Source organism: Alexandromys fortis, unplaced genomic scaffold (assembly GCF_014885135.2).
Source record: "Alexandromys fortis isolate MF-2015 unplaced genomic scaffold, M_Fortis_MF-2015_v1.1 scaffold_54, whole genome shotgun sequence".
NCBI lineage: Eukaryota > Metazoa > Chordata > Mammalia > Rodentia > Cricetidae > Alexandromys > Alexandromys fortis.
This window is the reverse complement of record NW_026067958.1, coordinates 2,859,276-2,880,821: the sequence shown is the minus strand read 5'-3', so window position 1 is coordinate 2,880,821 and position 21,546 is coordinate 2,859,276. Positions and strand designations below refer to the sequence as shown.

General features: G+C 44.2%; 1 protein-coding gene across 2 annotated transcripts in view; it reads left to right on the top strand.

Annotated features, from left to right (window-relative positions):
* The window catches only part of Pip4k2a (phosphatidylinositol-5-phosphate 4-kinase type 2 alpha), a 155,118-nt gene that overhangs the window by 73,316 nt on the left and 60,256 nt on the right, over positions 1-21,546 (top strand). The window contains exon 2 of one of the 2 annotated variants that reach the window (XM_050152693.1): positions 20,486-20,583. In XM_050152693.1, the coding sequence (XP_050008650.1) occupies positions 20,486-20,583 (98 nt within the window). Of the gene's footprint in view, positions 1-20,485; positions 20,584-21,546 lie in introns of those variants that run through there. The other variant, XM_050152694.1, reaches the window with a different exon arrangement.

The following is a 21,546-nucleotide window of genomic DNA, read 5'->3' as shown; positions in this document are numbered from 1 at the left end:
GTCTACCTGTATGCACCTTTCTTCTGGCCCCTTTAATAGCCCACCCAGCAAGTTTTCTTTCTTTGTAAAATGTATGTCCTTTTCATTTATTTATGTGCATATAAACAAGAGGTCTCCCAGCACCACAGCTAAGAGATACGGTGTCTCCAGCCCTGACCCTTAATGTACCAACATGTGCAGATGGTGTGCCAACATTTAAGGGGCATGTAGGGTTAAATGAAGAACATGTTCTAGTGGCACAGCAATGGGCTGCAGCACAAGCCCTGTTTGGGGGTGCAGTGATGAGCACCTCTGTAGCACAGAGGCTGTGATGTCCCTAAATCCTGGCTCTTCCCCTCCTTCCCCAGGGGTGCAGTGTGTGAGAGCTGAACCTGTGTCACAGGCTTGTTAATGACCCTGTAGGAGAGACTGTAGAGCAAGAGCGGATTCCTGGTGTGTAGTGAGCCCTGAATAAATGCTGGCCTTGGCGACGCTGGCTTCGGTTTTCGGAAAGGGTGGATGCTGATGATGAAAAGGGCTGCAGGGACAGAAAAGCAAAGGCACATGGCAGTGTGTGAGACGGAACTGTTTGCCCAATGGAAAACATTTCCACTTTCATCCTCGTTCCGATGTAGCCCAGGCTGGGATTACTTACAGGCATGTGCCACCATACTTGGATGTCCCCTCCCCCCATAATTTCTATTTAAAAATAGTCCGTAGGGGTTTAGTATTCATTCAACATTGAGCTGGACGTTCAGAAATGTGGTTCCTACGTGTGAATTTTACCGCTCCTGCGTCTGGACTTGGAGAGATGTGGTTTACCCAGTGGACCTGAAATAGTCCCCTGAGACGCATCCTGTGGCACGGAAGCCTCTCAGACCAGCTAAGCTGTGGACTGATAAACGTGTAGACTAGGGAGAGAATCGAATGATGTTCATTAAACTAAAAGACCGTTGAGATCTTCATTTCCAAAGAATTCCTGTCATATAAAATGTAACAAAGTGAAGGCCAAGAGTCCCCAGCCTCTCACACAGAGGTCGCGCCTTACATAACCAGCAGTGCTTGGTTAGGGTGGCATCAGCTGTCTCCATGGTGAAAAATTATTGTCCCCTTGGCTCTTGAGCATCTTCCTGTCAGTATCCTGCTTCTCATCAGACATTTTAACACCTGCTGCTCCTTCTTAGCCTGAAATACTTAGATTTGCACATTGCTGCATTTCCGCGTTTCTGTCCCTCCCGTGGTTAGCGTTGGAATTCCACTGTAAGGAAGATGGGTTCTTTCTTCCCCTTTATCTACTTCTCCAAAATTGTAAAAATAAGCATAAACTCAGGGGTTCTTATTTTGCAGGTTACTGTGCTAGCCAGCACGGGCTGCCATAACTAGAGACTGTAGTCTGGATGCCTTAGACAACAGATACCCAGATACCGATTCCTTACAGCTCGGGGAGCTGGAAAGCCCAACATTCCTGGTAGGGTTGGTTTCTGGTGAGATAACCTGCACAGGCCACCTTCTGGTTCTGTTTATACAGCCCTTCGCCAGACCACGTACTTAACATGAGTTATAGGGGGTGTGGGGGGTTCGAGTAAGCTTTCTCAATACCCCTTATTAGACACTAACCCTGTCAGATCCAGACCCCCAGCTCTGTGGCATCATTTAACCTTAATTGCCTCCTAAATGTTGGCACTTCATCTCCAAATGTTAGTACATCAAGGATTAGGGATTCAACATACAACTCAGGGCTGGAGATGGCAGACAGATATTAAGCCTGTAGCTATCACCTATTACCGTTATTATTTATAGGAAGCTGTTTCTAAAAATGAAAAGCAAGGATTACTGTTCATTACCTCTATACAAAGCACCTGGAACATCGGGCATCGTTTCTTTATGGTGGTAGCATTGTGGTAACTTGTCATTTTAGTTCCTGCCCACCTCCCACAGCCTCCATTTCCACATCATTAGCCATTTGTTTTTGTTCCTTTGTGTGTATGGTGCTGTGGCTCGAACCCAGGACTTTGCCTATGCTGTGCAAACGCTCTCCCACAGAGCTCCAGCCTAGCGTCCGCTCTATTTAAAGAGGAGAACTGATGTGTTCTGCCCTATCTGACTGCTGGCTTAGATGGACCCAAGCTGACTGATGAACACTGAGCCATCCCTCAATCTGCATGTCCTTGCTGAGGCTTAGGGGCCATTGCAGTTCCAGAAACCAACACTTAGAACATAGGGTTTTTGTTGTCTTTTGGGGGGGGGGCTTTTTCTTTATTCTCTGTGGCTCGTTCTAGTGTTTTATTGATAATCTTTTATCTGCTAATGTCTGAAAACTGAACGGTAGTGCCATTGATCTAAAGGGAGCAAGCACACCAGTTCCAGAAGCTGCTGAGTCAGTGGACTCTCACCCCCAGGGGAAAGCGGTTTCGTGGCCAGATCTCCATCCCATAGAAGAGTCATTCTGTCCCTCATATTGTAACAGTTGTTTAGTGATTCTTACTAAGCAGCCACTTTGATATGGTCCAGATAACTACGGAATAGTGCACTTAACATGCTCTTTATAACCTTAAAGTATATAATAAGCACGGTGAGGACTCATAGAGTTCTGTGCCCTAGGGGTTAGAGGAAGCAGGCTCAACCACATAATGAATACTGTGATCACTGGGGCAGAATAAGTCATCATCGAAATTAGAAGTTGGGAAGAGGAAATGGCCCACAGTTTCACATCACACGAGGGGGCTGCTGGAGCCTCGCTCCTGTGGGCATGCGCTGGCAGTCACATAGGGCTTGCTGACGACACAGAGAGCATTGCAAAGGTGGTCCACTCAGCTAAGGGGGAAAGCCATCCAGACAGCTTTCTTCTCCCCGTCGTCTTGCAAGGAGCTGCATGCTCTGGCTTGGTTTGCTTCCGTGTATACTCCGCCTGTTGATTCAAATCGACAGAAGAGAATTAGAGTGACTGAGTTAACCAACCCACAGGCCGGGGTGGTGATATCTGCCAAAGCTGTGCTGGAGGGTTTGTCTTCTGGCAGAAGTGGTAACCCACTGGGAATTTAAGTTATAGGTTATGTTATTTGAATCTTCAGTTTATCCTTGGATATTATTTAAGGACTGTTTCAAAGTCCCTCTCAGCTGGGAACATGTCTCAGCGAGTCAAGGGTTCCCTGTGCAAGCCTGAGGACCTGATGTTAAACCCCCATACCATGCAGAGCTGGGTGCAGTCATGCCCAGCGGTAACCCCAGTGCAGCAGTGGCAAGATGGGAAGCAGAGACAGAGAGCCCAAACTTGAAGGCCAGCCAGCCTGCACACACACTGCGAACCACAAAGAGACAAAGGGAGAAGGTGAGGATTGACCTCCATGTGTGCATGACACGTAGGCAAGTGCATATACACTCACATATACACAGAAGTAAAAACTTAAAAATTCACTCTCGGGTTTTAAAATACGTAGAATTATGGGGTGTTTGAAAAAGGATAGCTTGTTTCTCATGAGCTCGCCTGGTAGATTGTTTTTCATAAAGTCATTGCCCACTTGAGCTCTCTGCAACTGGCAGAGAAGCCTCACGGGTCTAACCTGCTCTTTATCCAAATTCATGAAAAATGCCGTGAAAACTAGTCGTGGGTAGCTGGGCAGTAATGGCACACACCTTTAATCCCAGCATTCTGGAGGCAGAGGCAGGCAGATCGCTGAGTTCAAGGCCAGCTTCGTCTACAGAGTTCCCGAACAGCCAGGCTACACAGAGAAACCCTGGCTCTGAAAAACCAAAAAGGGAAAGAAAAGAAAACCCGAATACATAAGATACTAAGTTAAACGGGCTGTTGGCGGCTGTTGCCACTTTCAGTTTCAAAGTTTCAGTTCTCTGTGTTTAGAGATGGCAAATGTGTTTCTTCTTTTATTATTATTGAAAGGGATGTCTAATGCTTGGGAGTGAAGCTTTGTTCTTACTCTTCCCCAGGCAAGAGGTCTACCATTGTGCTCCATCCCCTGACCTTGAGATAATAGGCTCAAAAATGCTTATATATTAAAGCTGGATGCATCCGTAGGCATTGTTTGATTGGCTGTTAACAGACTGTATAAGAGTCACAAGGAAAGTTCCTTTTTTGTTGTTTGGAGTTAATAAGAAAAGCTACCATTTCCTTCTATACACTTTAAAGTATTTAGGGTGCTACTTTCTTGTAATTTCCTGGGCCTGGGAAGGTGATAAAGGCTCACAAATGTACATAAAATTATAAAGCTTATTTTAACACTGGATGTGGACATTCTTCTTTAATTAAAACATAATGCAGACACACAGAAGGAAACATCTTTCTTAAGAATTCCTAGTCCAATGGAATGAGTGCTTGGTGAATATATTTACTTCATTTATAAGTTTTACTTGTTTGGAGTAAATATGCTTTTATTTAATCAGATCAAACTTTTTGCCTGGTAAATGGAGATTGATCCTGTGTCTTTCTGAAAGATTTATAAGAATATTAAAATTCACTCTTCTAGATATAATGATCAAGTCACATTTTCAGTTTCTAAGTAAAGAAATTAGTTAAAACTGTCCCTCAACTTTCTTGTACTGTGTCCCCAGGGATGGACAGGAATGTAGAAAGACAAATATATGTAGTCTCCACCCTTAACACACTTGTAACCTGGGAGAGAAGAAAGCTATCCGCAGGCCAACTTTGCTCTCATCATGGGGTGTGTTTCCTCTGCAGCTACAAGTGTTGATTCTGTTCTTCTCTTCTCCTCAGACTGTCTGTACAAGGATTCATTAGCCTTCTCAGATAGTTGCTGTTATTGAACACCGCGGGTCTTCTTCAGCTCACACAGGCAGAACCCTTACGTGATTTACTGGGAGCAATGAAAAACTTAACTTCTTAGGCATCATAACAAATTTGCACACTGCCACAAGAAGTGGCTTCTTTTTCATAGTAGATTTTGGCTTAACACGTACAAGAAATTTCAAGTCATTTCTTAGATTTCCATCCTCGATGAGCGGGAGACAGTGCTGTCTCTTTAGGTTACCTGGAGGTGATGCAAAAGAGACAGGTGCTCATGACAAGTTAGAGAAAACAGACTGTTCAAACCGTGCATGGCTTCTCCAAAAAGGTTTTGGGACAAGAGTAGCTTGTTCTAGGAGCGTGTTGGAAAAGGTGGGGGGGGGGGGGGGGGGGGGGGGGGGGGGGGGGGGGGGGGGGGGGCAGAGGAAGGTTACTTTAAATGCCTGCAGTTTGCTCATTATCTTGACAAAAGAGATTAGTCCTGAATGCCTCAGGAAAAAGTCCATAAAGGTAGTTGATCTGTCATGACAAGAGAAAGTGTTGGATGTTTTGTAATAGCTAAGATTACAGTTTCCTGTTCAAACTTTTAGAGATTTCCAAGTTTAAAATCCAGACAACTGCCTGAACTGAATCTGGGTAGATTGTACCCTAAATTCATGTTCTCAGCAGGTGGATAAAGAGGCATTACTGACAGCTGATCACCTGGGAATTAGGATTCTCTGTCATCTAATTCTGGTGAATTGGCCCCTCTGTTTTTGTAGTGATAGAATATGTAGAATGATGTGTCGAGAATAGGGACACAAATGTTTATGCCACACTCATGTGCAGGCAAGTACTCTTTTTCATAAAGTAATTAATAGAAACGGTAGCACTTTTGTTCTTTTGACAGTTTGCAAATGGAAGTATTTGTGACTAGAAGATATGTTAATTGCTGTGGCATGCTTTTAAAAATTAACGAATCATTAAACTGCGACACTTGTTTTTTTTTTTTTTTAAAAAAAAAAAGCTTGTTGCATGTTGTTATTTGTAAAGCACTCCATCACATTATTAGTGAGTATGCAAGCATCTGAGAAAAAGTTTAAAAGTATCCAATTTTAGCTGAGGTGTAGCTCAGGGGCAGAGCATTTGCTGAACTTGCAGAATCTTGGGTTTGATCCCCATACCACATACCCACACCCACACAAACAAATCCTGTCCTCAACCACATATCTACTCTTTGCATCAAAATATAAAATGAGGGTTGGGATGTAGCTCAGCTGCTGGAGTGCTGCATAGCATGCATGAAGCTCAGGCCCAGCCCCAGCACCACGGAAAACCCTGCATGGTGATAGGGTCCCAGCTTGCTTTCTCCTGCGGTGATAGAACAACATGGCCAAAGGCACCGTGGGGAGCGGGTGGAAAAGGGTTATTTAGCTTATACTTCCATATCACAGTCCACCTTTAAGAGGTGGACTCAATGCAGGAACTCAAGGGGAACCTGGAGGCAGGAACTAAAGCAGAGACCATGGAGGAATGACTTTCTTGAAGCTGCTTACTGTCTTGACCAACTACTTTTCTTATACAGCCACTTATTCAGCCATTGGTTGGGCCTCCTAAATCAATTATTAATAAAAAAAAAATGCCTCCCAGACTCACCTAGAGGCCAATCTGATGGAAGCATATTCGCAAGTGAGGTGCTCTCTTCCAGATGACTCTAACTTGTGTCAAGTTGACAAAAAACAAACAAAACAAAACAAAACAAAAACCCTAACAAGCACAGAGGTGCAAGGCTCTAATCCCAGCTCTTATCAGGTGGAAGCAGGAGAAGCAGAGGTTTAAGGTCATCTTTGGCTGCCTATGGTGGGATATGAGACCCTGCTGCAATTAAATTTTTATCTAAATAAGTGATTTTCTGTAGTCCATTGTGACTTGTGTGGGTGTGGTAAGATCCTAGCTGCGAGATTCTTAGAATAACTCTTCAGAGTAGAATATCCTCCGTTCAGAAATGCTTTCCTTCACAAAAGAGAACTATGCCAAACTCGTCCTCTGCATGCCTGCCTTAGACACAGCATTGTCTCGCTCAAGTACAGCAGCTTGGGAATGTTGTTTGCTAAACAGTTACTTTTGCTTCTCAGTTTGCTTGCTTGCTTTTTCCTCAGTGCATTTATACATGGCTGAGATAATTTTAGGCCAAAGAATGTGACCAGCCAGAAAAATGTGACGAGTTCAGCCTATCATATAGGAAGGTTCATAGCTTAGTTAATGGTTTTCAGTAGAATATGTTCTAAAAATTGAGGGAGAAGAAACCATCATAGAATATAACATGATTTATGTACTAAAACCTCACCCATATAATCATTGGATATCTTTTTTAAATTAATTCTCTCTGTCTCTCTGTCTCTGTCTATGTCTCTGTCTCTCTCTCTCTCTCTCTCTATCTCTCTATCTCTATCTCTGTGTGTGTGTGTGTGTGTGTGTGTGTGTGTGTGTGTGTGTTGCCAAGGATGGACCCCCAGGACATCATACATGCTAAGTGTATGCTACCACTGAGCTTCCCCTTGAAATAAATTTGTATCCCACCCTTAGGTTTTTGAAGCTCCTTGAATGGCTGCTCACACAAGCCCACAGGAGAGTGTACTAGACTCTTGCTTCATTTTAAAATGCCATGGGAATGCTGGGCCACAGTGGTGACACCTCGGTCTCTGTGGCCCCCAACTTCAGAACTAGAAAGTCTTGGTACAAAGGCCTTATCAGCCTGTGGAGTTGGGTGCAGGGCTAATCAGGAGGATCCTGACTCTGCCTTTTCTGCTCACTGCGTAAGATGCACCATTTTCCTTCTGTGCGGTTTCTCAGCCATTACTCTTGTGAGTACATCATACACCATTAACAAGGAACAAACAGCCTTTGGGAAAGGTTGTGACACTGTTTAAAGGGTGATGTTGCCCTGACCACAAGCCAGTGTGGAAAGATGGCCTCTCTGTCTCCAGAGTGCCAACTCCACGCCCAGAAAAGGGTTGTATTAAAAACATCTGGGAACCCTTTATTCCCCGAAGCCCAGCAGATTCTCTGTTTTCTGCCCAGGGGTAGATGAGTAAAGATGTGTAAAAGTTCTCAGAACAGTGGGCTGCAGGAGTTTTTAATCCATGTAGCTCAGTGTGTGATCTGAGCCTACTAACATGTAGGCTGAGTTGTATTTTTATGTAAATGCTAGTATACACTCTGTAGCCTATTCGCAAATTTCAGAAGTCCAATTAAATATTTAAATAATTTGAACACTACAAAGAACCTATAGCATTGGTTAAAGACTCTTTCTTTCTTAGTTCAAGTACTATAATTGTTTAATTATTCTTCAAAATTGTGACCTAACCATGACTTTCTTGAAGCTTAGCTCTGAGTTCTGTGCAGTTTGCTTCTTAGCTTTAATTGCTTCATTGTTGAAAATTACACCTCACAAACATACATAAACCCAGATAATGACGGAACGCTGTCACTGCCTGTATTTGGCAAATTATCATGTTCCCTCTTGTCACCCCACGCCAGCTGCACTGAGGTTTTATTTTGCTGTCTTTCAAGTGCTGCAGTTTTATTTTCCTGACGACTTCGGAGCTGACCAGGAGGTTTGTGTGTCTTTAAACGTCCAGTCGCTGTGTCCTAGACCAGTTAGTCAGTAATCAGAGCGCTCTGCCCACATTTCTCATGGACTAGATAGAACATTCTAGAGTTTTTGAATGTGGATATGAGTGTTCATAGGTGGCCCAAACACAGTTGTTTGTTTGGAGTCATTGCCAAGCTGGCAAACGTAGAAACTTACAAATACATGCTTTTCATTTAACTCTCTTTACAAAACTTTGGTTTCTCTTGAAAAGGTGTTACTTTCTGACTTACTGTGGAGTCTCACCTTTCCCCAGAAAGGAAGTGTAAGGTGCGTTTATGGGGGTTTTGCTTCTAGGTAGCATTCTGCTGAGCAGCACCTTTGTCTACAGGAAGCGCGTGACTCATCCCCTAAATTCTACAGTGTGGAGGGCCTGTGCTCCGCTTTCCCCAGAACCACACAATCTTCAAATGTAGCACTCGCTTAGCAATGCCAGGCAGGAACTTGCTAGAATCAACTTACTTTGGTGCAGCTATGAAGCAAGCTCCCCTAGGCTGTGTAATTTATTCTATTTTTAAGTCCTGAACTTTGACTCTATCTTGAGGGCATCTGTCAACAGTAGAAATTATCTGGCAGAGGGATCCATGCCAGTTTGGTCTCACATTGGCTTTTGTGCCCCTTTAGCTGCTCCTACCCTAGTAGGAGTACGGAGTGTTTCTCTATTGCTGTGCAGGGATTGTTCTGTTTGTTAGTTTGTTTGTTTGGGCTTTTGCTGTTAATGGCGCCTTTTATGAAGCATATGTACATTAGCCACGAAATTTAATGAAGTTTGGTGAAGCACTAAACTTGGTAGCTGGGTGCCACATGGAATGATCATTGAAAATCCTCTAGTCACTGTCTGCAGACGCTCATCACCCATACCTTCAGCTAACCCTCGAGATCCAGTGTGCGTTTAGGGGAGCGTTAGCATTGGCAATGTAGTAGAAAACCCATGTTTTAAATGAAGTCTTTCTAGTCATCTGAGTTGCTTCAGATAACTCTCTCCTACATTCCGTGCAGAGCTTAGCACTTGGATTGCTGGGTGGAGGGAATACCCAAGGTCAGCTCCACCCGTCTCCACACAGCTTGGGTCCAAGGCTTCTTTGCAGTCATCCTTTTAGGTGCTTGCTTGCTTTGTGGGTGCTTGTTTTGCTCAGCTAGGGATGGGTGACTCTGAGGACCTGGGCATGCAGAAACTCAGGTGCAGTGTGTTCGATGCACAGAACACAGCTGCACAGAACACAGGCTGGGACTTGGCACATGCACTGCATACACTCACGGGGAAAGAATCAGCATGTTCGTATTAGTTCATCTTCCATCCTGAGGCTTTGCTGGCCAGTGGGTGAGGTCTGGGTGCATGGAGCATAATGCCTATTGGCTGAGGGGTGGGTGATAAGCAAGGCAGCCTTTGTAATATTGCCAATGCTCCCCCCCCCCCAGGCCTTTTTTCCAGAGTGGAGCGCTCCAGTGTCCCCAAGGGAGTGGTCTGGACTGCGGGTGTGCCTGCAGTAAGGCAGGGGGTGGAGGACTCGTCCTGGGGATTGGAGTACAAGTTCTGTTTACTCCTGGACCAGGCTGGTACCTGGCTCTTAAACCCAGAGCCTCTTGGGACCTGGTCTCAATAAATCAGCCCTTGTTTCTGCTTCTGAGATTCCAGCTATGGAGACTTGGTAACAACCTAGTCGTCCAAGTCCTTGCGTGTTAGGATGGCATTTTTTTTTTCTTCTCTTTGGTCAGTTAAGGACTCTCTGCTTGTTTTTTTTTTTTTTTTTTTTTTTCTTTTAAAAATTCTCTGTGACTTCTCCTCCCTGCTGTTTGATGGGCCATGTCTTTGTCAGGGGTTTGTTGGGAGTTTCTGGGAGGGAGAGAAAACACAGTCAATTCATCAACTGCAAGCAGGTCCAGGAATGCACCACTGCCGGCATAATGGTAGCCTTCCTCGTGTCGTTCTGAGGGCAGATCTCCGCTGGTGGAGCCGGCTGCCCTTCTGCTCTGTGCTTGGAAAGGAAAACAGAAGTTTAGCCTTAAGAGACCAGGAATCCAGCACTTCCTCTCTGGAGTCTTAACACAGGTTCAATAGGGAAATCTCTTAAAAACTCCTCTCTGAAAGAAAACAAACAAACAAATCAACAGCAATGACAACAAAAAATGCGCAAACTGCGCAAAGCTAATCCTTTCCCCACCTTCTGCAAGTCCTACCAATGATGCACGTGTGATTGGCATGCTGAACGGCATAGCTGCCTCGCATTGCCTACATCTTCAGCAAATCTGTTTTGTTCTCTGGGATGCTAACAGGACCACTCTTCTGCATGGCGATTTGCACCCCATTCCAAGAGGGCTGTGACCCCTCCCCGTCAGAATGGCTGTCTGCACCCCATTATCCAATCCCAGATGGAATCCCACCTTCACGGGGTACATGGTTTGAGAATACCCTCATTACAAGATGAATTTCCAGGAAGTGGTAAACTATTTGATCATATTAGATACTGACTAAAAAGAAACATACGTTCATTTGAAGCTTTCCAGATCCGTCCCTTAGAGTCTGGATAATTGCGGGCAGCGTGTCACCACCGACTGTTTCACTGTTGTGTTTGAACATCTTCAGCTGCAAGCAGCAGCGAAGTCTCTTCCTAGCTGAAGGGCCTGGTCTGTGTCAGTCCCTTTTCTGGTCACTGTTGGCTCAGGTCTTCAGAAGGTTGGTTTGTCTCTGCAAGAATAGGGTAGGGGACAGAGATGGCCATACCCTTCAAAGGCTTAGCCTAGTGTCCTACATCCTCCAGCTAGGTGTCACATCCCAGAGGAGCCCCACAGTGTCACCAGCTGGGAATAAGGAGGACAGACACCTGAGCCTGCAGTGGAGCTGCAGAGTCAGCTTCTCTGTCTAGAGCAATGGTTCTCAACCTTCCTCATACTGTGACCCTTTAGTACAGTTCCTCATGTTGTGGTGACCCCCCAACCATAAAATTATTATATTGCTACTTCATAACTATAATTTTTGCAACCGCTATGACTCGTAATGTAAATATCCGATATGCAGGATATCTGATAGTTGATTCCCTAAAGGGGTTGAGACTCGCAGTTTGAGAACTGCTGATCTAGTGGATGGTAGGGGATTTAAATGATTCTGAATCATTGCCACGTGGTTCTTGTTCTTTTCTGGGGTTCCACCCAGTGCCCTTCTAGAGGCAGCTTGCTGAACAATCAAAGCTGAAGACATGATATGGCAGCTTCAGGTGTGTGCCCTTGGCTTCCTCAGCTGACCTGAGGGATTAACTTGGATGAGCTCACATAGATCATTGAGGAATTGGGGGGGGGGGGGAATCTGTGAAAATCATTTTTTTATTTGTATTTTGTGGACAGCTTCAGAAAGGTGAGGCAGAGGTCCTATGGCACCTGACAGGGTGAACAGTAACCCAGTCAGGAGACAGAGACGAATGGCGAATGTGCCCAACAAGGAACGAATCCCTGCAGCCACTCACTCACATCAGAAACAGGATGCAGGCCCATGCTTCGTTATCACTTCCTGTTGTCAAAGAATCCAGAAATCTAGATTTGTGTGTAAAATTTCTGAAGTCTGATAAAGTAGGTACTTAATTTAAGCACTTTCTAAATCACTCAACCAAAAAGCACATCATTTGACTTCTCAAACTCTTTTTTTTTTTTTTTTTTTTTTTTTTTTTTTGTTTTTCGAGACAGGGTTTCTCTGTGGGTTTGGCGCCTGTCCAAAAGCCTGGAACTAGCTTTTGTAGACCAGGCTGGTCTCAAACTCACAGAGATCCGCCTGCCTCTGCCTCCCGAGTGCTGGGATTAAAGGTGTGCACCACCACCGCCCGGCTTCAAACTCATTTTTAACAGCATAATGTGAGATCAAGGCGTTGGGGCTGGACAAAGCAGTAGGACCAGTTCTCAGCCATGGGCCTCTAGTCTTCAGGCCTGAGATGTTTCTAAATGAATTGCTTTCTAATGCTTGTTTTCACTGCGAAGTCTCTTTTAGTTGTTGTTGTTTCCTCCCGTATTCCTCTGTAATAATTTATAGATTTCTGGCCTTCATACAGCAATTTAATGTTGGGTTCTGTGTTTTATGGATGGTAAATTTTAACATGAAACCATTCTTTGGGTGAAGTCGGTTGTGGGCCAGCCAGTGAACCAGACCATCAGAACTCTCCTTGGAATGGTGCTGGGAAGATGGCTCAGTTGGTAAAGTACTTGCCTCCCAAACATGGAGTCCTGAGTCCATTCCCCAGAACCCACAGTAAAAAACCAAGTGCAAATTTACAGTCCTTGTCCTGGAGGAGGTGGGGACAGGCAAAACCCTGGGGCTCACTCCCAGCTAGCCTAGCCTACTTGACAAGGGCCAGGTCCATGGAAGAGCCTTTCCCAAAACACACACACACACACACACACACACACACACACACACACACACACGTGTGCAGAGGGGAGGCAGGGAGAGGACTATTGATGATAGAACTCTTGGCATTATGTTGTTAGATGGTAGAATTTATGTTGGCCTTATAAATTCAAGTAAGATTCCAAGCCAGAGTTTAAATATTGCTGCTGACATTTATTTTCATTTTAATCAGGTAGCCACTATTCAAAAGATTGACTTGGTCATTCCTGTTCAAGAGGAAATTACCCCCTAAGTGATTAATTTAGTCTTTGAGTTTGCAGGCGAAGGGACAGACTCTTTTGTCTTTGCTTATATTGCAGCTTTGCTATCAGAACGGTTTCATTTGCCCTGTCAAGATGAAATATTATTTTCTAGATATTGGAAGGTAGCTCACACTTGGATCCTGTCATCTGTCTCATCTACAAACACAGAAATGTTAGCTTTTCCAAAATGCCTTCAGAAAATGAATATTGATGGAGCAGCTGTAGAAAATTGACCCCTCGCCCTGTGACAAATAAAAATACACTTCACAAACATCTTCAGCTGCCTGGTTTTCCTACCTCTGTAATTGACTCTAATTTGCTCTGCCTGCCCCACAGAAACCTCAGAACTTTCAAATTGCTATTCAGTTTGCAGTGTCAGCTGCAGTGAGAGCCGCCCCAGCCCACGTGTGGGACACTTGCCACCTCGGGGACCTTGTTTGGTTTTGTTTTTGTTGTTATTGTTGTTTCTTTGTTTGTTTTGGAAGTCCTTAATTGTTTCAACCTATATCCATGACAAGATTGTTAAAAAGTATTTACAAATGATATGCAAATTATTATTGAAGGTTTGTTTTTTCTTTACATGGACCTTATCAATTAATTATAAGTGGGTATCAAATTGATACTAAAAAACCTGATTTAAAAAATTTAGTAATTCTCCCCAAACTTAAGTTAGTAGGAAAAACATAAGAGAAAATAGAAAACATGATTTTTCTTTCTTCCTTTTGCTTTATTCTGCCGTGTTCTATTCTGCTTTGTTTTTTGTTGTTGAAACTCAAGTTAGTTTCAAACTGCTGGTTCTGGCAACTGAAAACCATTGTAACTTGGAAAGCTGTGAGTCTGGTCTGTTCTCATCCAGTCCTGTCCTCTGACACCCAGTGACAGTATAGGTGGCTCAGAGAGCTTGGGGCAGAGAGTCTTAATGGTGTTTCTAAGTCACACGGGGGAAGATATTTTCTCAGAAATGCAGCTGGGGTCTTTTCGGGAGACTCAGTGAAAGTTCCCCTGTGTGTGTGTGTGTGTGTGTGTGTGTGCGTGTGCGTGTGCGTGTGCGTGGCGCGCGCTCACGCATGGGCCCTCTGGTATGAGGGTTGAGTAGAACCAACAAGAACTTCCAGTTCCTGCCCTACCATGTAAATACTCTTTTCATTCATTTCCTATGTGGAATGAACCTCAGGGCAGAAAAAAGTGATTTGTCAGGAAAATCGTTGCATTCTTTATCAAAGAGCTGCAAAGGAATTTTTTAGAATGAGTCTGGTAAGGGGAAAATATTTATTTTCAAATAGTGATACTGGAAGGGTGCATGGTTTTCTTTTTTTGTTTGTTTGTTTTTTACACTAACTAACTCTCATGGCATTGTTTGTTGTGAAGTGAGGATCGTTTTGTGTGAGCCAGAAGCAATCGAAAGCCTAGTGTAGGAAATCTGGTGTGGCACACTTGTGATCAGATCTCCCTAAGACATCAGTCAGCCGTAACCCGGCCTTCTGAACAACCATGTTGAGTTATGCATGGGAGTTCCTTTTCCTGCTGAGTCCTTGTTGCTCTTGACTCCCGGGTGCTTGTTCTTCCTAGTGATCTACCCCAGCTCTCTGCTTTCTGTTACTGACCTGTGTTTTAACGGGGGTGCTCAGTGTACTTGGCTTGAGATTGGGAGGAGGGGTGAATGGAGGGCACCTCTAGGTCCTTCCCATTCCCCTGTCGGCACCTCACATCCTGCTCCAATCATAGGTACCCTTGGCTGTCCCAGGAAGCTCTGGAGCCCTGGAGTCCACAGCTGCTTACCCTGGCTTCCTGTTTTAACTCAGTGAGTCATGAGCTCTAGAGTAGTGGGGTTTTTTTTTTGTTTTTGGTTCTCCTTTGTGTAACAGTCCTATCTGTCCTGGAACTAGCTCTTGTAGACCAGGCTGGCCTTGAACTCACAGGGGTTCACCTGCCTCTGCCTCCGGAGTGCTGGGATTAAAGGCGTGTGCCAACACTGCCTGGCTCTAGAGAAGTATCTTTACTAAAATCAGAGTAAATGTTTTAGGGTCTCTTCTACATGCGAGGGATTTTGAGGTTTTGATCCTTTTTTCTTGGCTGAATTAAAGTCATTTACTAGGCAGGTGAGGTGGTGCACCCCTTTAATCCCAGAGGGAGGTAGATCTCTGAGAGTTCAAGGACGGCCTGATCTATGGAGTAAGTTCTAGGCCACCGGGCACTATGTAGTGAGACCTTGTCTAAAAACAAACAAGCAGAAACAAAAATAAAAGCCAAAAACATCTGCCAATCTATTAGTCTGAAAGTATGGTGTTTTAGATGAATGTATCCAAATTAATTGTCATAAATAATGCCTCACTGTTTATGAATGTATCCTTTGCTTGGCTTAAAAAAGATATATTAAGTTTATTTTTTTTCTTAACGCCTCAGTATGAAGCAGCTTTGTAAGGATACATTTATTTATTTATTTATTTATTTATTTATTTATTTATTATGTATACAATATCCTGTCTGTATGCCTGAAGGCCAGAAGAGGGCGCCAGACCTCTTTACAGATGGTTGTGAGCCACCATGTGGTTGCTGGGAATTGAACTCAGGACCTTTGGAAGAGCAGGCCATGCTCTTAACCACTGAGCCATCTCTCCAGCCCCTGTAAGGATATTTTTGTGTGCCTTAATTTTAGGACCATTACCAATTGAATTGGGCCTTACTTGTCTATTTCTTGTCCAGAATCTGTTTGCTATACCCAACTTTTTCCAATATAATTGCTTGCTTACAGTGTGAATTTCCTCCAGGAATGAGGCTCCCTTCCCTCCCCTGTTGAAATAGGAGCGGCGGGGCTGCGTCCCCAACACCACGGCCGCTTGGCTAGCTTATGCCTGAAATAACAACACACAAACTGTATTCATTTAAGAACTGCTTGGCCCATGAACTCTAGCGCTTACAGGCTAATTCTCGCACCTGGACTAGCCCATTTCTAATGATGTGTGTAAGCACCCCAAGGTGCGCTTACCGGGAAGATTCTAACCTACATCCATCCTGGCCTCAGAGCGCAGAGCTATCGTGTCTATCCGGCAGAGCTGAGCATGGTGTCTCTGCTCCACAGCAGAGCTGTCGAGACTGTCCGGTCCCTCTGGAAGCAGCGCAGAGTCTGACCTCACTTCCTCTTCCACCCAGCATCCTATCCTGTTTATTCCGCCCACCTATCTTATAACCTATCAGGGCCAGCAGTTTCTTTATTACTCAGCCAATGAAATCAACAGATTGATATATGACACTCCCACATCACTCCCCCAACTCTTGGAAAATCACACGCCTGTGCTTTACGGTATTGGTGCTAGCTTGTCTATGGTAGAAATGAGAAACGTGAAGGCACCTCTCCCAAGTAGAGCTGTATATTGGGAAACATTCACAAAATGCTACTGTGCTTCGTATTAACCACGGATAGTTGTCTGTAATAAATAATTACTCTGGAAATAAATGTTGCATCCTTCATTAATAACTGTTGGGAGCATTCAGATTGAATGCAGCCTGAGTGACAAGCAGAGGGACGATGACAGTTGGGTGACAAATCCCATTTTCGACTGCAGTTGAAACCACAGCTGGTCTAATTATAGACTGCAGTACATATTCAATTAAATGTGCATTTCTATTGATTCGTTATTTGAAAAAGGGAATTCTTTAGAAGTTTGTAACACAGCAGAGGCATAAATTTTAGTCTCTTAATGGCTCTTTGCTGTGAACTCTCAACCTCGAGGCTAGCAGGAATGTAAAAAGGTCCTGAGTTTGGGAAATCTAGCCAGTCTTGACTACATGTCTGGATTTCAGATACAGCCTGCCCAGTTAATACCTAGCAGTAATCTCACGATGCCTGGATTCCCTTATCTGGAAGATGGGAATAATGATAGTACCTATACTACCACGTTATAAATATCAGATAAGATGCTGTTTCTAGAAACCTCAGTGTGGCATTTGGCAGGTGTCCTGTATTAGCTGTGGCCAAGTATTAAAGTGAGTTCAGACAAAGCTGAGCTGTGACAAGCCATCTCCCTGGCTTCCTTCCTCCGCCATCATCCTATGCCAACCCCCTTCTATCCTCCCCCTTCCTTAACTCTTGAATTCTAATCTGCTCAGGTCGTTTGGGCCTTGGTACGAACAAGCATTTGTACCAGCCCTCCCCAGCCTGCCGTAGCCTTGCTTCCATTGATGTTGACAACAGAGCTCCTTTATTTCCCATCATATGTTAGGCCTGGGTGCTGTCGGGCTCTGTCCCCAATGGCTTGGCAGAGAGGCGATGCTGAGCAACACCTGTGTTTTGGGGGTGACTGGCACGGCATAAACAGAACCATGAGATTCTTCTTGGGGTACAGAGAGACCCAGCCAGTGTCTGATATGCTTAGAAAGTTCTGGTGTGTAAGTTCTGAAAGTATAAGATGGTGAATACAGCTGTTTGCTTACCAGAAGGCACTCACAAGTATGAAAGTGGCTCTAAGAGGTGATTCAATATTTGCAACCCATAAAATGTGCCCTGAATAATATAACCAGTGCTTTCAGTTTGCTTGACTCCATTCTTATCTCCAAAAATGAAAACGATTTAAATTTTTATAACATATGCTTATTCCTAAGAGGTGGGGACTTTTAATAATATAGTAGTGGCTAACACAAATCTTTTTGTGTCCTTCCATGAATATTATATAACCTACACAAATACATATGTAGTCTCAATTTAAATATCTATAAAGATAGAAATTCTTTTTAAATACTGAAAAGGGCTTACCGTGTAGTCCAGTGGTAGAGCGCTTGCCTAGCATACATAAGGCCTTGGACTCCATCCCAACACCATATAATAATGATGATGATAATAATAATAATAGCAGAAGAACAATAACAAACCATTGTCAGTTTTCTTTCCAATCTTGGGATGGGCCATATGGAATGACTGGACTAAAGTAGAATGCTAAATCAGCAAATTTTAAAACTTCAAAACCCACTGTTCAAGAAATCTGCAAGCTCAGTCAGATGAAGCCCCACATGAAGTTAGCAAAGAGGATTAGTTTATCCTCATCTGAGATGGAAGCTCATTATCGTTGCCTGTATCCACTGTGATTTTGAACTAGAAGCAAGCATCTTTCAGAGTATATAATGGTGAGGTCACAGACTAAAGGGAGTAAAGTCACCCGGGAAGTTGGATGAGCTTTCGGTTATAATGCTGAAGCTAATACATTTCAGTAAAGCTGATGAAGGACCACTTACCTTATGTACCCAAATGAGGAATTCCTACAGAAGAAAATAGATGCTCAAGAGACACGGTTGGAAACACATTGACTACTAATTAAAAGCTGCTCTGAGTGCCGGCTCCTCCAGATCACTTTGTTCGTGGGTGGCTAATTCACCTGCCCCAGGAGTTGGAAAGAATAACTTGACAGGGGAGGGAGATAGGAAATGTAAAACCTCTGTAAATGAAAGACAGTGTAGAAGAAAGATAAAATGGCCCCCAAATTTTTACTTTAACTCAGTATCACCCTCAGTTATAAAGGAAGAGAGCGAGCTAAGGAGAGGCTCGGTCTGTGAAGTGACTGCTGCATGTCACAAGCACCAGGACCTGGGCTCTGATCGCCAGGATCCTGGCACCCATGTAAGAAGCCAAGGGTGCTGTGTGCTCCTGTAAACCACAGCAATGGGACCGGTAGATCCAAACAGGTCCCTGAAGTTCATTGCAACCAGCCTACCCAATGAATGATGTTTCTGTTCAGAGAGGGATCCTGTCTACCCGAACACATGCACGCCACGCATGCACATACACAGAACTACTTGAGGAAGACATTGAATGTTAATCTTGGGCCTCCACACCCACATATGTGTGCACATTCCTGCACTAGCAAGTACACATATCACACAAACCCAGCACATACCTAAATCAATATATATGCACCCAAATCACAGCTCACTGCCCCTGCAACATGACTTCAGTTTCACACCCTTCAAGAAGCCTTTCAGCTCACCCCTGTTCTGAGTTCCCAGAACACTCACTGTTTAGACTCAAGCATTTCTTTTAGCTGCCTTGGACTTGAGGCTTGGGTTCAAATGCCCCGCCCATCAACTCTAGTAGGAATTCCGCCATGAGGAATTGAGTGACACGGATTTCTCATTTCTGCGTGATGGTCCTACAGGTTCCTTGCTCCTCTCTATACCACACTTGGTCAACAAAAGCCTCAAACCCCAAGAATCCCAGCCACCCAACCATCGATCTCTATGCCTGTTCTCTGAACCATTCCCTGCCAGCATGCATGGCACCTACAACTTGGAATGCAAATGGACTCTGCCCCAAAGCCAAGCCCCGTTTTTTCAAACTTCATTTTCTACCTTTTACACTGGTCCTTCTGGGCCCCTTCTTTTCTCTTTAAGCCCCTGAGCCACCAGCTCCCATGAGCTGTGTCTAAGAAAGTGTTGGAACCATCATCAGCCTTCAGGCTCCCCTGCTGATCGCCTTCACTGAGTCCAGCGTGCTGGATGCCCCTACAGGAAGGATGGTCTCCTGAAATCAGGGGTGCTTTCTAAGAAACCAGCAGTGCATTAAAGTACATCCCCTAGCAAGAAACTTACTGACTTTTGCTTGTTTTTGTTTTTGTTTTTTGGACCCAAGAACCCTTCAGAGTACCTTCCATTCTACAGGAAGTACAGACATTTAAAGTACTTTTATTGATATCAGTGGGGAGGAAATAGCGTGGGGATAAAGGGTGATAACAACCAAGAAAAAAAGTCAGGGTTTTCACAGTCGTATGTCAGAACCACCCCGTCACTTCCTGTGCTGTGAAGGAAACCTCTGGAGTCAAACCTCTGCTCTTTGTTCTGTTCTTGAGCTAGTTTGACTGTGTAGCCCAGGCTAGCCTCAAACCTTCCTTCCTCTTCTTCCAGACTCCCATGTGGAAGTGTCCACAGCTGACTCCGCTTTTGCTCCTGACCCCAAGGGAGTTTCTCATTCTCACATCACCCCATGAAGCTGTCTTCCTCCTTCCTCAGTGAAAGTCCTTAATTGTTACGTTCAAGCCCCATCCCAGTGTTTATGTTTAAACCCAATTCCTATGAGAAAGAAAAGACCATATGATGTCAGCATCATTCTTCGGGTGCCCCAGTATATAAATGATACCTGTTAATTCAGCAAATATTTACCTCAGGATTTAAAATTTTCTTTCTCAGATAGCACTTTTTTCACAGAGGAAGTTGTCCCAGAAATGGGGTCAGGGGAGTTCTGAACTGAGTGTCTGGAAGGGACGAGGAAGACAAGGGAGGAGGATGTGTCCCTGAGGGACAAATAGCCTTCAGGTCTGGCCCTCATGTTCCCCTGTGCCACCCAGACCAAGGGTGGGAGCTGGAGGAGTGAGGACTGCAGGAGGCAGAGTTCATGGTGGGAGGCAGAGGGTGGGCAGAATGCCCGTGTTCCCCAGTATGGTGACGAGTCCAGTTGTCCTCATCAGGATGGTGTAACCGGTGCTGTCTATTTTGTGTTTTTCCAGATCAATGAACTGAGCCATGTTCAAATCCCTGTCATGTTGATGCCAGATGACTTCAAAGCCTACTCGAAGATAAAGGTGGATAACCACCTTTTTAACAAGTAAGTACAGTCAACTTCTCTGGAGCCTGCCCTGGCTGTGCAGAATAGGACTTTCTGTAATCACATAAATTTTTCAATGGGTGGGAGTAAAGTTTTGCTTGTGAAGTTAATCCTTGGTAAACATGGCCATCTGTCATATTCAGAGAAGCAGCAGCAGGCCCCCTGGGATAATATCCCTTTGCCATATGGCATATTGTTCCCTATGAGTATCTTATGTATTAGAAGTGATATTCTCATTACTATTTAAATTTTTGGAGATGTAAATTACTTGGATTGTTTGAGCAGTTATGGACTTCTGTTCTTGTACACAAAACTTTGGAAACAGTGGCTTTATTTATAAAAATGACTGTGTTATAAAACAGTAAATAATATAGATGTGTTGTAACATATAACTGGATGTCATGTTTGGGCATTGCCAATATCCATCATGTAAATGGGATGCCTTTGATATCATTAATAAAGTCGATTACATATTAGGTATTTCATCCAAAAACTAGAGATGCAACATGGTCCTTCCCTCAAAGGTCTCACAGCTAGGATAGTACCTAGAAACTAACATGTATACAAAAGTAAACTAGTAATAAAGGGGTGTGCGCAGTTTCTATCCATTGCTCTGTGAGAGCACAATGGAGGGGCAATTCTGTATGAGTAGGGTGAGCCCAAGAGTAGCCTCCCATATCAGAGTTAGTATGAAATTTTCTCTTCGTTTTTTCTTTGTTGTAGTATGAGGAATTGAACCTGGGGACTTACACATGCTAGGCGAGTGCCCTACCACTGAGCTACACCCCAGCCCTTCATGCAAGGTCTTAAGCAGGCTGTTGTTCTGTTGCAAACGTATGGGTTTGTTTCTCCCCATAATACTGTTTAGAGGTTGAGTTCATGAGTGTATAAATGAGAACATATGACTGTTCAAAGGAATAGTTGAGGGGAAGGTTTTTATTGTAGCTGGGAGGGAGAGTGCAG